Source organism: Empidonax traillii, unplaced genomic scaffold, assembly GCF_003031625.1.
Source record: "Empidonax traillii isolate 1590-97213 ecotype Southwest subspecies unplaced genomic scaffold, ASM303162v1 scaffold483:size1218004, whole genome shotgun sequence".
Taxonomy (NCBI): Eukaryota; Metazoa; Chordata; class Aves; order Passeriformes; family Tyrannidae; genus Empidonax; species Empidonax traillii.
Window position 1 is genome coordinate 871,092 of NW_020955676.1, and position 17,468 is coordinate 888,559.

Genomic DNA, 17,468 nt, shown 5'->3' on the forward strand with positions numbered 1-17,468 from the left:
CAGCTGAGAGAGTATTGCAAATTTGTTTTTGCTTATTACAAGGACAAATTAAAAACAGGAGTGTACAAAGAAGTACAGAGTCTGGTTATAATACCAAAATATCAAATATAACTGTTTTACAAATTATTCCTAAACACTTCATTTGAATGTAACCCTTAACATTTTCAGTCATAAACTAGTTGCCTGCTAAATTACTTGCAAAGTGTGAATCAACACCTGAAACATAAATTTAATAATCTTTTAGCATGAAATTAATTCAACTCTATCCTATTTCTTCTATTATGAAATTAAAAAACAGCCTTCTTTGTTCTGATGAGTGCTCTGAAAAAGAAATGGTGCACTAATGAAGAGACTTGCATGTTATCTCAGTTTGATGTTGAATGAAGAACTCTGTAAGTGTTGGACCCTCAGAAATTTGGAGATACAGTTCAGTGCTTAAAAAAAATAGCACAAAAGCAACAAGGCTTTGGGGACAGTTCTTTAGTTTTACAGAGTTAGCAGAGACTTTAGGAGGCAGAGAACAGGTTTTCCAGGGACCACAAAGGAAAGGGCTGGCCTGCCAGCTGTGGTCAGAGCGCCCAGCAGGGATGCAGGACCCAGCCTGGGGCTGGCTGTTCAGTAAGTCACTTTTGTAGCACCATGGCTGGGCTGGGAAGAAATGCTTTTGGGTGCCAAGTTTAAACTGGCTGATTTCTGCCTGATAAAATTGTAGATTTATTTTCAGAGCTATGGCTGGCAAAAGAGTCTGCATCTGCAATTTGCATAATGTCTGCTTTTGCATAATGTCACGCTTGTTATGAGGTATTATTGCAAAGCCAGTACTTGAAAACCTCAGCATTGACAGTGAAACTGGGCCTCTCACAGGTAGAGTTTAAAAATTGTAAAAAAATGACAGTAAAATAACACCACTTGCCTCGAAATTCACACCATTTACTGTTGCTGTTAATGGACCAACTGCAGTCTGGGATGTTTTCAGCATACTTGTTCTGAAAATAATTTGAAAGATAATACAGAGGTATTGGAGGTACGTTTTGGAGTAGGAGGCAGTAGGAGAGCTGTTACCCACACTGTATTTGGTAGTTGAAGGGAAATGAGCTTTAGCAGGTGGCTTGCTGATTATGAAAAGATGGCTTTCATAAGCCACCTTAAAGACTATAAATTTAGATACTCTGAGAAAAAAGAGAAGACTGATAAAAAAAACCTTTCAAAGTAACTGCTTGTTAATAGAAGCTTTCAGACTTGATTCATTCTAGAATAAAAAAATCAATACTGAGATATGTTGCAGTACAGAGTGAAACTCATTTTGAGTGTAATCTACAGCAGAATTCACAAAATAGGAGAGTGAATCAACGATCAGGACAAATCATCTGGATGTTTGCATTACCAGCAGAAGTAAGAGAGGAAAAGTGTAAGTATTAGGGAGACTAGAGGAGTTAAGAGTTATTAAAATGCCTTTCTGCTTGTAAGTCATATAATGACAAAACAGTATTCTCCATTTTAATGATGACTACAGTAATGCTCTTGAATTATTTGCCTCTTAGCTTAAATCTGCATATTAATATTGGAAATATGCAACTCTTTCTTCTGACTAAATCCCCTTTCTTTTCCCTAATGGATCAAGGCTATTCATGTAAATGCACATTTCACTGTGGATTATACTTTGTTGGAGAAATATAAAACTGTTATTTGTAAAAGGTCTGCTGTATCTAATGTAGATGACTACATTAGTCTTTATGAAATACTCTAAAATGTGCGTGTATGTCAAAGCTCCTAAAATGGAGCTGACAACATTAATCTTCCTAATTGTTTTAGAGCAGTAACATCCAGTGGGATAATGCGGGTCATTGAGTTTCCACAAAGTTTTGCTTCTGCTTTGATCATCTCCTTTTTCTTCTCAATCTCAGGAAATAGCCAGACTATAACTACCAAAACACAAGTGGACTCAATCTCCTTTCTGGCAGTTGTATTTAAGGGGAAAAAAACAGACTGAAAGGAGGAGAAGGACCAAAATGTGTTGTGTAAGCAATAAAAAAAAATGAAGGGATGCAGTTAGAGCAGACAGGTATCGTGTGCAAGCATAAACCACAAAACAACGAGAGAAGCTGTTCTGCGAATGCAAGAGTAGTGAGGTCTCAGCTGAGCTACATCTCCTGTGCTCTGTTAGCAGGGATTTACCAGGTCTCCTCCTGCCCCCTTTACAGCAGTGCAGTTGGTGCACTCCACGGGCAGATGAGCCAATGTCTGGCCCATCAGCCACACGGACACCGTGTCCGACTTGTGATTGTCTGCTACCAAAAGCAGTGTTAACAGCTCAGCTTGGCTTATCTTCCTAGAGGTCATCATCCTGTATCTGAACCCCTGAGACCAAAAGGAACTGAACTCTCCCTCATATTCTCACCTTACTGCTGAATGTGGGAGAACTGTTTTATGTGTTATGGGAGGAGAAAAGTTAAATAGAGCAATGCATAATCTATAAAACTGCTTTGCTCAAGATGCTGAAAGTCTGGTAATGGAGAGAGGGTAGAAGCATCCCAGCTCTACTTCCAGGTCTCATAACGAATATTCCCCTCACTTGGTAAGAACAGAAGGGAGGAAAATGCCTAGCATTTAATTGGTGTGATCCTTCTTCATAACACTGATCAGACAGCAAAGAAGAAATGGCTATTTAAATGCTTGAAGAGAAGGGCTTTAGAAGGTGATTGTGGGAATGAAGAGTAATAGGGATAGCAACAGGAAGAAAAGGAAAAACTTACTGCTATAGTTGTATCAGTAATTACGGTTTCCCATCTGTCTAGGACAGAGAGACAGGAGTTTTACATTAGTTGCATGTCAAGTACACCCTTGATCTGTGACTATCACAATTATGTAATATAAATAAAATCAGTAGTAGTTATGTGATAAAATGGAACATTTTTTATGACCAACAACATTGGTTATAAACACTTTCAAGTGGAGAGCTGAGGTGTCTCTTTTGAAGCATGCTGTTACAAGGAGGAAACCTGCATTTTCTGTGCAGCTACAGGAGCAGGTCTTGTCAATCAATAATCAGATTCAGCCGACATCCCAGCTTGGTAGAGAACAAGAATATTGTTATGTCAAATAACTTGACATAAAGATAAAATGTCATAATAACATCTGTTGGTGACATACAAAATCTGTTCATCTGGTATGTTCAGTAGTACATTACAAATCCTGTGATTATCAGAGAAACATTACAATAGGTATAACGAGAAGTGTAGATCTAAATTCTTAGTAAGATGGATTAGAGTTGATATCTTCTCATGTGATAAGAGAGCAAGGTCATTCCTGATCTAAGAAAGCAGGTAGCTAATTTTTTACAAAGCCCCTCATGACACCCACATGGACAGGAGTAATATTAAACCCAAAATCACACTAGGAACAAATTACTGCAAATCCAGTGATTAAAATGAAGGTTTTTTGACTGACAACAAGGATTTATATGACTTATTTTTGTTTATCTGTGGGTTTTGTATGTCTATAAGGATTATAAACTATTCCTATTGGAAAGGAAGAGAAAGCCATGACTCCTACATTTACTGGCTTATGGTACAGGCTCCATCTCAGATGGCTGCTGACTGCTGAAAGCTGGAGTGATTGTGGTGTGTCTGATTTGTTTCTAAACTTTTCCTAAACTTCCTGTTTTACAAAGTCTATTAAGTTCACTGGACCTTTAATACAACTCTGTATTCATGTGTTATTTTTGGGTGGCATGTGGATTGTTTGTTTTACCTGTACATCTTGGCCTAGTTTCAGGTGAACCTGAACAGGCTTATTGATGGTCTGTGAAACAAGACATACAAAAAAGGTAAAGATGTAATCTTCAACTGGATGATAAGTCACAGAAGATGTGTGTGTTCTTTTCTTAGAAGAGGAAGGAAGTGACATATGGGAAAAGCCTAAAGATTTTTGCTTGCAGTTATATTTACTGAGATTTATTCTTAAATTTTGCTATGCTACGTGCTGGTAAATAATCAATATTTTGCTAGATTTGAATAACATTATTACATCTAAATCTATTCTAGCAAAATGCATCTAAATTATTCTTCTGGCTATCCAGTACTGTAATAAAATGAGTCATATATGAAAATAACTGGTTTTTCATTTTATCAGTTATTTTGTGTTGACATGGAGTTATGACATGGAATTTCTGCCTCAGTCAATTCAAAAGCATTGAAGTTGGGTGAGCTTCTTTTGCAAGGCACCGCATATGTCTACTGCTGCTCAGAAGAGCAGCCAGCTTTAGTAGGAGGTGCCTGCCTGGATCCATCCAGACCAATATTCTGTCTCCAACAGTGGCCCAAAGAAGATGCTGTTTAAGCAGAACATAGATAAACTTTGTGCTGCATTGCGTATAACAGTGTGACACTGCATTTCATATACTTAATCATCAGGGAAGTGAAAGTGAATGTGTCCATGGGAAAGAGATGCAGCTTATTATTTTTGTTGTTGTTGTTTTAAAGACATAAGCCCAAACTACCTGTGACCACTTCTCTCTTTTTCTGGCTCCTCTTGCCTGAGGCTGGGTCTATTCTGTAAACCATGCAATAGTATTTTGATCCACTAAAATTCCTTCTCAAAGTTTAAATGCCAATTCTGTCTGTAGGATAACTGCTTTTTTGCACAATCCTGGAAGTATTGCAGTGGAAAAAGAATACTGACTGATTTAGTTCAGATCTTTGAGCAGCTTTCAAATGCTTCACCTTCAGTTAGCTGAGATAAAAAAAAACCTGGTGGTGTAAATGGAAGGGTTTCCTAGCTCCTTTCCCCTTGTCTGGAACCCTCCACTTGTTTTGCTCTTTGTAAAGACAACATCCCAAGACCTTCTGATCAAAGGGAATGAAATAGAAACCTGGGAAAGATCTAAAAGTTGCTAGAACTGCAACTCCTTAGATGGTTTTAAGTGCTACATGAAAATAAGACTTCCCTGTAGAGAGAACCAGACAGTCACAGAGGGAAATGAGTCATTACAGCAAGGAGAGAAACAACTGCTGTGCTTCTCAGTGACAGTAATGCAGGGATTTAGAATGTAAAATGAATAAATTGAACATCATACATTGAAAGACCTTTGAGTTTTCCCATCTCCCTGCTAATGCAGAATTTATTTCCACATTAATTATGTATAAAATTGTGATTCTTGTGGTACCGAAAAACTGGTAATAGAGGAAAATTAAAGATACAGCAGGAAAATGTTTTTCCAAGAAGATTGGGTACTGTCTGCTCAAAACTATGTGTGTATAGCATAGCATTTTCTTAACATTTCTTGACTTGTTGGTAATTTCAGCAGAGCTTTCAATGCTGTCTCTTACAGGATCCTTCTGGACAAAGTGTCCAGCATACAACTGGATAAACACATCATGTGGTGGGTGAACAATTGGCTTGTGGCTTGAGCATAAAGGGTAACAGTGAATGGGGTGACATCAGACTGGTGACCTGTCACTAGTGGGGTTCCACAGGGCTCCATCTTGGACCCTGTGCTCTTCAACATCTTCCTAAATTACTTGAAGGCAGGACTGCAAGGGCTATTAAACAAGTCTGCAGATGATACAAAACTGGGAGGAGCTGTTGACTCTCTCAAAATCAGGGAGGCCCCACAGTGAGACCTAGACAAATTACAGGACTGGGCAATCACCAACCATAGGAAGTTCCACAAGGGAAAGTGTTGGATTCTGCACTTAGAATGGAGCAACCCCAGATGTACGTATAGACTGAGGAATGAGAGGCTGGAAAGCAGTGCCATGGAAAGGGACCTGAGGGTCCTGGTTGATGGCGATGAATGTGAGTCAGCAGTGCCCTGGCAGCCAGGAGGGCCAACCGTGTCCTGGAGGCATCAGGCAAAGCATCACCAGCCGGTCAAGGGAGGGGATTGTCCCACTCTGCTCTGCACTGCCGTGGCCTCATCTTTAATATTGTGGCAGTTTTGGACTCCACAGTATAAGATATTAAGCCCTGAGAGACTGTCCAAAGGAAGGTAAATGGGGATGATGAAAGGCCTTGAGGGGAAGCCGTTTGAGGAACGGCTGAGGGCACTTGGTCTGTTCAGCCTGGAGGAAACTGAGGGAAGACTCATTGTGATCTACAGCTTCCTCATGAGGAGAAGAGGAGGGGCAGGCACTGCTGTCTTCTCTGTGGTGATCAGTGACAGGATCCAAGGGAATAGCCTGAAGTTGTGTCAGTGGAGGTTCAGGTTAGACGCTAGAGAAAGGTTCTTCCCCCAGAGGGTGGTTGGACGCTGGAACAGGTTCCCCAGGGAAGTAGTCTCAGCACCAAACCTGACAGAGTTCAAGAATTGTTTGGATGATACTTTCAGGCACATGGTATGCTACTGGGGATGGTCCTGGAGCCAGGCCAGGAGTTGGATTCAATGATCCTGTGGGTCCTTTCCAGCTTGTCACGTTCTGATTGATTCTGTGAATTTTAAGTATCCATCAAAGTTGCCTAGTGGCATTTACATCTCTTGACTTAATGCCGCAGAGGGAAGAAAAAGAAATCAGGTGTCTACCTTTTTCCTGCCTTGTACTTGGTAATTTTGGAAATTGCAGGTTTTTTGCTTCCTGGTCCCTCTAGAAATACAGCAAGCTCCCTTATGCAGAAAAGACAGATTGCTTTCTTTTTACTTGACTGCACCTATATTTTTGACTTGTGTGCCCTAAAGTAATGCTGAGAATTCTAAGGACAGGAAAAATAAAACTGTGCACTGACCTAATTTACACTGATAAACCAGACGCTTAAAAATCTGAGAGAATCTTTTCAAAGAAGAGTATGATGATATATGTCTGGTTGTTCTCATCTTTACTTGAATTTTTCTTAATCAGTGATCTAATAGTACTGAAGAAAGTGTAATTTAAGCACAAGACATTTATTTTATAGACACACATTGTTCTACTTTTACACTGTCTTTAAATACATCACACTCATTTTAATGAGTGCTTAGCATGTTATTTATTAAAAAACAGGCAGTGCCACAAGGACAAAACTGCAGCTTAAAGTCTTGGTTTTGAGATCCAAATTTGTTAACTCATTTCTGATTGTACAGCCTGTGTGCAAAGATAAATCTTGTGCTGTTTCCGAGGGATTTAAAAATTCTGACCTCTCCTCTCACCAGAGAGAAACTGGTTATCACAATATATGAATGTTATGAATTGACTCAACACCCAGAGGTGGTTCATCCCTCAAAAAAAACAAAACAAAACACCCTTCTTGTTAAGCAGTCACGTAGGGCCCATTAAAATGCATTAGAAGTGCTAAGTGCCTTAGAAAATCTTGGCCCAGAGCACAAGTTAGTTCCCTGTGCCACCAGACTGGAGGCCAGGCAGAATGTGCACTGTTGTGCATTCAGCAGAGTGACAGAGAGGGATGCTCCAGGGTGGCCACCAGTTGATTTGTGTGACCCATCCCTCATCACTTTGAAATGCCACTAATTGGCCTTTTCACATACTGGGTAAAGTTAAAATTTTGTAACTTCAAAACATAAAAATAGTCTGGACATTTTAACCATGACTAGTCAGTTTCTCTGGCTTTCTCCACCATCGAAGTGCTTTTTGTGATCCAAAAGGATATAAAATTACTGAAAAATGTGGTCATTTATGTATACACAGTGTTATGCAAAGCTGTGGATAAAAAAAAAAAATTGGTTCTTAGGAGAACTAAATTAACTTATTCATTTAATAAAAAAACAATTTTAAGTGACCTGCTGTGTAAGGGATTGTTTTGAGAGTTAGCATCCTACTGGGTTGCAAAGCCTTGTTGCAGGGGTAGGTGTAGCATAATTGTTTCTCTACAATCCCTCTGAGATGATGAGTATTTTAAACATCTCTTAAAAAGCCAACCCTGGGGGTATGTTGATGAGATTGAGATAAAATATCATCATACAGTATCTGTAAAACAAAGCTGGTGGAGATACACCACATCCATTAGGAGGTATCTGTTTGTGGTATCTCTTGGAGGAGGTGTGAGATGGAAAGATTTTATTTTTCACAGTGGAAGGGTATCTCAATAAGTCATTGATGTGCAATACTAAACAATATGTTTCTGGGGAGATGAGGGTTGTTTGGTTGCTTAGGTTTGCCATGTAAATTTGCTCCTGTGTCTCCAGCATTGACAAATACAAAGTCTTGAACTGCTCTGGGTAATTCTTTCTAATATTAATCATCTTGACATCTTGAATTCTTGTCTATATGCTAGCAAAAACAAGAGGCAATATGAAGAATAATAGCTATTTCTTTCGAATTGATCTGCCTTTTCTTAGGTTACTAGACTTTCATAAGTTTTTACATCTTACTACTTCTCTACCCAGTCTCTCTCCAGCAACGAAGTCAGCAATATAGTTAGGCAGCAAAAGTAGCCAAGTCAAATAATGTTTGAAGCTACTTTGGTATTAATGTTTTTTCAAGTTGCACGGGGCTTTCACTCTGCACTGGACCTTAAGCTATATTATATATGAAATAATATGAGAGATCTTGTAGGGAGCCAAATAATTTATATTCTTATTGCAGTTTCTAAGACCAATAGCAAGAATGAGCCAGATCATGCTCAGAGCAGAATGATATTGTTGGCAGAAGAATAATTAGGTTGCAGCCCATGTATGTCTCCTGTTTGTGTCACACACTTCCATTTTGAAAAAACAAGTCTGTTATAAATGCACATAGAGCCAAGTCTCTGGCCTAAAGTATATTCCTTTCTTTGTAGCATTTCAGAGATTCCTTGGGAAAGATGACGTGTCTCATGAAATAGAAGAAGTTTTGGCAGAGTCTCGAGTCCAAAGAAACACCAAGTTAGTGTCGATACTTCAGCTCCTGAGAACCCGCGCTGTGCGATGGCAGGTCGCTACTGTGGTCGTCACCATGGGCTGCTACCAGCTCTGTGGGCTAAATGCTGTAAGTGTCCTTCAGGCCATGGCATCTCCATGGCTTCTTTCCTTTAATACAAGGTTTGGGCTGTACCATACAGCAACCTCTGGCTTTCAGTTTTTTGGCTGTTTCTTACTAGTAGTGATTCTGTGGCTGTAGCATGTGGGAAAGTCCACAGAGATCTGTATTTAAATTTTTTTAAAATTTGGGGTTTTTTTCTTTTTTTTGATCAAAAAAAGCATGAGGGAAGCCATATTGTGTTAACTTAGAAGGAATACATGAAAAGGTAGCACAGCAAAGAAAGAGTACACAGCTTTCACTTCTGATAATCAAATTCTCTGTTTCCGGTCTAATATGTCCCATGTTTATTCATAGTCTTTCCAGTAGACATTTCAGCTTGGCTTGGTTCAGTTCTGTACTTATAGAAGTCAGCAAAAGTTCCTGTAAGTGATTTTAAGAGGTTGCACTGCATGTTTGATTTTGTTGTTGTTCCCGCCTTGGAAAGTGGAGCAAGACAGGAAAAAGACATTAAACAGTCAATAGCGAATCCTACTGACCATTAATTTGTCAGAGGCTAATGGATGTCTCCTTTTCCATCTGTCTGAGCATATTGCACCAGTTATGCAAGGGTCACAGGACAGTTTACTTTGGAAAATCCCTTCATCTGGTCCAAGCCCTTGCTCTGGGCAGGCCTGACTTCAACATTGGCTCAACACTTTGTGCAGTTAAGTTTTAAACATCTTCAAGGGTGAAGAGTCCACAACCTCCCTGAGCAACCTGTACCGGGTGTTTACACCACTTAGATGGTGAAAAACATTTTCTTTATATCCAGCCAGAGCTATCATTGCTGCAGCAGGTTCTCATAAAGCACCTAAAAGAGAAAGGTTTTTCGTCGTAGTTCAAAGATGCTACTCGCTCGTATGCATGAAAGGCAATAATTGCTGCTGCAAGGACCTCTCACTGTGGCTTTGCAGCTATTTTTTTTCCCCAGGGCTAATGTGTGTATATACTTTTGTATCTATAAACATTAGTTTAGGCTTATCTCAGGTATATAGCTACATCTCATAGTCTTAATACTCCAAATACAATGCAATTTGTCCAAGATCACTTAAAAGATTCATACAATTAGAACTCTGGTGTCTAAAAGTTTTTTTACAAAAGCCTAGAAGGGATTTAGAAGATTTTTTCATTTTGTGGAGTGGACTACAATAGCAATTGTATAGGTGGTGTTTTCTTCTAATGGTAGGATTTCAGAGCTAATGACAGGCTATTTTATTCCTAATTGTGGATACTTTTTTTGAGAAAAGAAACAGAATTACCTTGTCATTCAGTCTTTTTAAGACTTATCAACGAACAAGTGAAATAAAATGACACATAGTAAGAAATGGATTGTTCAAATAATGGAGCAGCTAAATTTTCAGAGGAAATAGAAGGGTTTTGTGACTTCAAGAATACTTAATAGATGACAGAAATTGTTCTGTATTCTGTGGCAGAACAGAGCCACACTCTCATATCTTGAGTGGGGGCATGGGAGAATGGTGAAACATGTCCAGTCTGAAATAGATGCCACATGTTTAAAAGTGGCACTGGGTGTCCAAATTCTAAAAATATGCCTCAGGAAAACTGAAACTTGAGTGTTGAGTTGGCTATTTGAAGTCTTACCTTTTTTATTATTACTTTGTTTCTCCTCCTGTGCAATGCCACTAAACATAAAATAGTTGTTAGTAATAGTTAATAGTAAAACCAAACAAATTAAGAGAGGTCAATAGAAATAGCTGGACCAGTCAATTAAGAGAACAGGCTTCAACAGCTTGTCTCTCTTGCTTGGGTTTCCTGGCTGATCTTGCTCAAATCACCTGAAACTCAAAGGTTAAAGGACAGGCCCAAGTGTGACAAATATTGCAGAATCTGAATCTTGGTTTGCTTGAGTGCATCTGAACTAACCTGCTGGGTGTGAGCCAGCATCAGCCAGGTTTAACTGGCAGTGAACACCCCTTCTCACTCATTGATCCCATCATTTGCTTTGTCTGTAGTGCCCTGTTAGTCAGTCTGGTCTTTTCCACAACTACCATCTGGACAGGGCATATGGGAAAGCTGGAATTCTTTCGAGTGAGAATCTCAGGTCGTTCTCCTGGGAAATTGCCAATTGGCAGACTTTTGTAATCATCCTGCTGGTATCACTTGCTTCCTTTTAAAGCTTTTGCTTTAAATAAAAGTTTGTTTTGCTTAAGAACAGTACATGTGTCAGTTTCCACAGGGAACAGAAACCACAGTGAAGTTCTGATCATAACAATGTTTTCAATTCTAACAAAATACCAGACAGTCTGACCTACGTTGACATAAATAAATTATTTTGTATTAGTCTCTTTTCATCTCTTTTCATCGTTTATCTGATACATGTAAGTCAGAATCAATTCACTTATCTCTACCATTTTATCTCAGTTCTAAAGAAGACACAAAACTATAGTGAAGTTTTCACTGGTGAGGTTTATCATTGTCATATCAAGAACTGCATATTACTTTAAGGGAGTCATTGCAAAAGTGGGATCTCTTAAGGCAGAGGGCTGTATTTCAAGTGGAAAGAAATTATGCTGGGGATGGATCTGTGTAGCAATGCATGTTTTCACTATGCAAAAGATGTACTCTTCATCATTATGGAGAATACCTAACACCAGGTAGGGTAGGAAGGGGTGAGTATGCAGTGTGCCACACTGTGTCTCTGTTGTTGCCCATCTAGTTTTTGAACCTTTTCCCCTATTTTCAGTAACTCTTTCACTCCAAAACTTTTAGCTTGATCATTAGCTAATGAAATCATTAACTAGCAAAAGGCATGTTAGAAAAATAACTTAAGTGAAAGTAGAACACTCAACATTAGCCTAGTAGGTATGCTAGTAAGTTTGCCAGTGTATTTCCCTGTTCAGTGGTACACAAGCTGAAAAACATTCACTTTACAGTTTTGAAATGTGCCCATTTTGGTAATTTTTATCCTAATATATTTTTGTGCTGCTAGAGAGAATGGTAATTTTATATTTGTGTTCTTAGAAAGAATAGTAAGTCAGTGAGTCTCATCCTGTCTTTGCTCTGCCAGTTTTTTAATCTTACCATCAGTGATCAGTCATGCTGTTCCATAAAACAGCTTGTAAAACACCTTGTGCTCTAGTTGTTGTGTTTTGGCAAATTGTATTCAGGAGTTAACTGCTTAAATGAGTCTTTGGCCTTTTGCCTCTCTTCGAAGGTGTGAAAACCTACAATATCTCATTTTTAGAAGTTCTATCTGCTATACAAAAATTATATCAATAATGAAATGCCTAAATTACATGATTTCTAACTTCTTTGCATGAAATCAATCTTGTAACTTGTAGAACGAAGAAAAAAATTATTTTAATCACAGTTTTTATGCTACCTTGTTGTCTTCATATACCGTGTAGGTGTATGCAAAGTGAATGTGTTGCCAGAGTACTGACAACTGTCCCCAAAAAATTATCAGTGGGCATTAACATTTCAGAGGGAACTAGGAGCTGATCCTTGGTTTTGCTTCAGTCTGTGCTCTGTGTGAGCAGTCCAATGGTCAGTTAACATCAGCATGTGATACATGAAGGCAGATTATTTCATAGAGAAGTTTGCTGCTCTTATTTCTCGTCACTGCTCTGGTGGGGGTTGGTGTGTCAGCGGTAGGCATAAAAGTCTTCAGTCAGCTTCTCCTTATCTGTAAGGTGATAAGGTGACTTATCACTCCCTGGTGTTTTATTTTACTTCAATTTTATGTAAGATGAGTTGGATTTCCTTCTAACCCTAACTTCTGTGTTAGTATCTTGATGAACAGATGTAGCATGTGCATAATATGCCAGCAGGCAGCAGGATTTTCCTCATGTGATCGTAACACTTCCATTCATCAGACAAACCTTTTGTTTAATCCTGTTAGGGTGTGTCCCATGGACAGCATATGGGAAAAAATATCACTGCTACTTTTATGTTTAGTGTTATCATCTCTGACTTTCAGTTTTGTTGTCACTGGTAAATTACCTGTGGTTTAGAACTTTATTTTCATTTGATAATCAGTTGTTTCATTTTCTCTAGTAAATCAATTATATTTTTGCTCTCCAAGGCAGTCTCTCCTTCTTGCCTGTTTTTGGCAGGCAAAATCTTTGGCTAGTTCTTTGCTGTCACCTTGAGTCAAACATAAATATTCTATGGTTTTCAAACTTTATTTGTGATGTGAATGGGACTTGGATGATTATCAGACTTGTTATTTTAGAATATTGCTACTATTCTCTGCCTGGATATTGTCACCACTGGATATGGTTTTACTGACCAAACATGATTGACTTCCTCTAAGCTATGCAACTTGTGTTTCTCTTCATTAGTGACTCCTGTGTTCTGTTGTTATGTGCCATTCCATAAAGCCACACAAACCTACTGGTTAAGCAGTGTGGCTCAGCTATGTGAAACTTATTTTTATCCTCTCATTCAAGTTTAAAGTGAGTTTCTTTGATTTACTCCTAAAGTGAATTAAGCTAAATCAAGTTAAAGCTGTTTGTAATTCTGCCTGGTTCTGCAAGCAGAAGGACAGCAGCCTTGTGACTAACCCTCCTGGATTTTTACCTTCCCTTCATTTGCTGTCCTTACTTGTCCAGCCCTCGGTCATTTGGGAGAGCTCAGAGGCTTAACAAGTCTGGACAGATTAGGTGGTTGAATTGAATACCAATATACTGTAATTCAATCCATAATGATTAATAACTCATTTTATTCTCTCTGAAACAGATCTGGTACTACACAAACAACATCTTCAGTGAAGCTGGGATCAGTCATGAAACAATTCCCTATGTTACGCTAAGTACTGGTGCTGTTGAGACTCTGGCTGCTGTTTTCTCTGTAAGTAGGGTTTTAAAATCCATTAACACGCTTGATATTTAAATTACTGATTTTATTTCCTTATGCAGGTTAAAATATAAAAAGCATACTATATTGATTAAGTGTAACATTTGATAAAGCAATTGAAAATATTATTTCTAATTTTAATCCTAAACCTAGTTTTTAATTTTTGGGATGTTTTTTTCTAAGAGGATGCTCTTTAGTTTTAGTTCCATAAGAGAAACATACAAGTTGGTATATCCTGAGGTGCTTTGTATGAGTGAAGAGGAAGAAGGCAGAAACAGCAAGACCCAAAGTATATAAAGTGGTAACTCATAAATGATTTTACTTGGTAAAACAACTTTACCCGGTAGCAATTTATTCACATCTGAGAGTCTTTTCATATGCCTGTTGGTAAGCAGACTGCATTGCTGGAGAAGGCTCAGGCACAGTACAGGTAGGTGTGTTCAGTGTGGCTTGCAGAAACAGCCACCCAGATGGGGGAAAAGTGAGCCAGCATGCTGTAAAAGAGTGTCCCATGCAGTGTTAAATTCTGCTCTCTCACCCACCGAGGACAGGCAGGCATCCTTTTGTAACACATGAGCTCCTGAGTAGGTCAGGGACCTTCACTCTGCACTGGATGGAGAGGAAACCGTTAATAGAAAAAAATCATCCATGCACATTTTTTCTTTCAAATTTCAAACTGGAAAAGTTGACTAGGGAAAAAAAAACAGAACACACTAAATGAGTAAACTAAACCTGAAAGTTTTAGTAGATGAATACATGATTAGTTGCTAAAGGAAATGCATTTCTATTTGCACTACAATAAATAAGATACAATGGGAGAGGTCTTAGGAATGGAAAGTTCAAATAAGCAAGGACTCTTTTCTTTCCTTCATAGAATTTCTCCTTATCTTCATATATACTATACCAACTGTATTTGCACAATACTGGACACACAAGCCAAGCATTTTTAAATGTCAAAACAATGGTTTTGGAAAAAAAATCCTTTCCTGTGGCAGAGCAGCTGCTTATGACCTACAAAATGTTAAACTAAATCCAGCTATCAAGTATATTTTCTTATAGTCTGGGACATAAGGACTCTAAAAGGTCATAAGTATCTTCTTCTGATCTTTTTGAATTTCCACAAATCTATTTTTGGCTAAAGCTTCTATTTTTAATTTCTTTTTTAATTAAAGAGACATTGGTTAATAGGAAATATGGAAGTCCCTACCTGTTACAGTTCCTTCTTTGTGATATTGCACAAACGCTTCTCTGTTTAAGATATATGTAAAAATAATTGTGATAATTTTACCACTGATAGAAGTGAAGAATACACCTCCTATGTGAAAACAAATGAAAATTACATGGAGATGATTCTGTGATATTAAAGCCATTCTACAAATAGGGTCTGTCATCTGTGCTGTCAGTTTGTGGGGCTTATTCAGAGCACACTGTTCATACATAATTAGGTGGATGTGTCTGCTTTGGCTTCTAGTATGTGTAACTTTTTGTTCTCAAGAGGAGTGGTTTTAATACTTTTTCTGTTTAAGCTACCTGCTGTGCTTCTGGAAATGTTGATGTGTTGATATCTCTTCTCCCTTCAAATTTCTCAGGTCGAGAGATGCTGCTTAATTTTATTGCAGTAATCTTCATGAATGTTTCATTGATGCTGTTTAAAGGAAAAACAATGTGAATTTCATTTTTCAGTGGAAGGTTTTGTAGCTTATTTATTCAACTTATTTATTCAAGTTATTATTTAACTTCCTCTAGTTTTTTTCATTCCTAGCACTAAGGATGGGGGATTTCTTCCCACTCTCAACCTAACCCAATGACTCTTTATGCCCTTTTTACTTAGTGTATTTGACAACATTAAATTTTAAGTCAGGTGTGCACGCCTTTTGTACCACTCAGGAAAGAAACAGAAGATAGCAGAAAGAGGACTTAATTTTCCTAGTCTTTTTAATATATTGTGCTTTCTAGAAGAAGCCAGATTTTACTTACACTAAACTCCAGGATTTCAGTAAAGAGTAACAGAGATACAGTTTTTGTCCTTGTAAATTAAATAGGAGAGGCCCACAAAAAATCATGTACAACCTGTGATCAATATGCCTAAATTAGGTGGTCAGGAGACTCTGAGCCTCAGTAAGAATACTGAGGTATTGATGGGCTCCACTGATGAATGCCAAAGGAATAGATTGAAATAGACGTATTTCACAGAGAAGCAAAGTAATATTTAGGAGATAAATACTGAAACCATGACAAATTTTGAAACTCTCCCTTTAATGTGTCTCCTGGGAGAAGCAGCATACAGTAATAATGTTGATGTGGTCCATGAGGAAAGGCGGTTAACATCCCATCATTTTATAGCTCTGTATTGCCTCAGATCGCTTGATATCCTGGCTAGTTAGCATGCTTTATCTACAGCTCCATCCCTCTTCCTCTTGAGCAAGACATTGAAAAATGAAACAAGTGTATCCTTATGTTCCTTCCATTCATATAATTTGGAAATATCTGTGTTGTAGCATTGCATGTTTGATGCCTTGGCTTCTCTCTAGGGAGACAATATAAACTTTCTGAATGTTTTTTGGTTAATTGTAGAGAATTCCACTCATTATACTGAACATAGATTCAGTTTAGAGGACTGGCTAGACAATCTACTTTTTAATGAGGGTGCCCATTAATTTCAGTTTGCTTCTGAAGAAGTTTGGTGTCCTCTGGAATGAATGGATGACTGAATGGATTTGCTACTCGTAGGCACGTTACAGCAATATGTTATCTAACCTGAAGCCATTCTTTGAAGCAGCATAGAATATATCTAAATAATTTTTAGTAATTGAGGTTATTTAATTTGGTTGTTTTCTTTCTCTTAGTGGACAAAAAGAACAATTTGGCAGTGTCTTTCTTTAGCAAGGCAGCAGAGTGAATGTAAAGAGAGACAAGTAAATGTCTGAAAAGGTTCCTTCCCTCCTCCGTGAAACCAGTATAGAATAAAAAGGAATGTTATTCAGATTAGGCATCCCACATCCAGTGTTGCCATCTGTGGCACCACATTTGGTCTTTATATAATGTTCACAGAAAGCGACTAGCTGTGACTATATTGAGAAGACTGAGCCTTAAGCATTTCACATAAGGTGATGCACCAAGGTGTTACTAAAAGCCTTTGACAGACACAAGCCATGTGAAGCCAGGAGTAAGTTAAAATACATTTCTGTACTAGACCATAAAAGAATATAGGAAATCCTTTGCAGTATCACTCAGAAGTCAAGGGAGCCAGCCTTCTTAAGCAAGATGATTTTATTCTCCTTCAGGATATCACGGGAAAGAGCTCTTAGACTTGGTCTGTGTTTCTTCTAATGTTAATAGATCCTAACATAGGAGGGATTCTCTGCTTGAGGCATGGCTCATCTTAAAACAAGGGCACTCCAGATGCCTTCATAGGTATTCTCATCCCCAACACATTTCCTCTATGGTTTCCAAAGGACAGTGCAAGATATCTCCATTGAAACTCTGTGACTCTACTGGAGTTAGAACAGGAAGAAATATGTTTCAGTGAAAGGCAGTCATAGCAAGTGAAAAAAATGGGGTGTCAAATACTTGCATCTCAAGAGTTCTTAGGAAGTTATGTTATAATCTGATTTTTAGTAGGACTTTTAATGCAGTCCCATGGGAGACTGTTCACACTAGGTCAGAATCAACCTTCACTTACTAGTAAACCCCAACAGGATGTAAGTAGAGGAGAGTGCAAGA

The 17,468-nt window shown here is 38.3% G+C and overlaps 1 protein-coding gene across 2 annotated transcripts in view; it reads left to right on the forward strand.

The window, feature by feature from the left end:
* Positions 1 to 17,468, forward strand: part of SLC2A9 (solute carrier family 2 member 9) — an 86,921-nt gene that overhangs the window by 33,656 nt on the left and 35,797 nt on the right. For both annotated transcript variants that reach the window (XM_027896167.1, XM_027896166.1), the window contains exons 7-8: positions 8,707 to 8,894; positions 13,629 to 13,739. In XM_027896167.1, the coding sequence (XP_027751968.1) occupies positions 8,707 to 8,894; positions 13,629 to 13,739 (299 nt within the window). The remainder of the gene's footprint in view (positions 1 to 8,706; positions 8,895 to 13,628; positions 13,740 to 17,468) is intronic.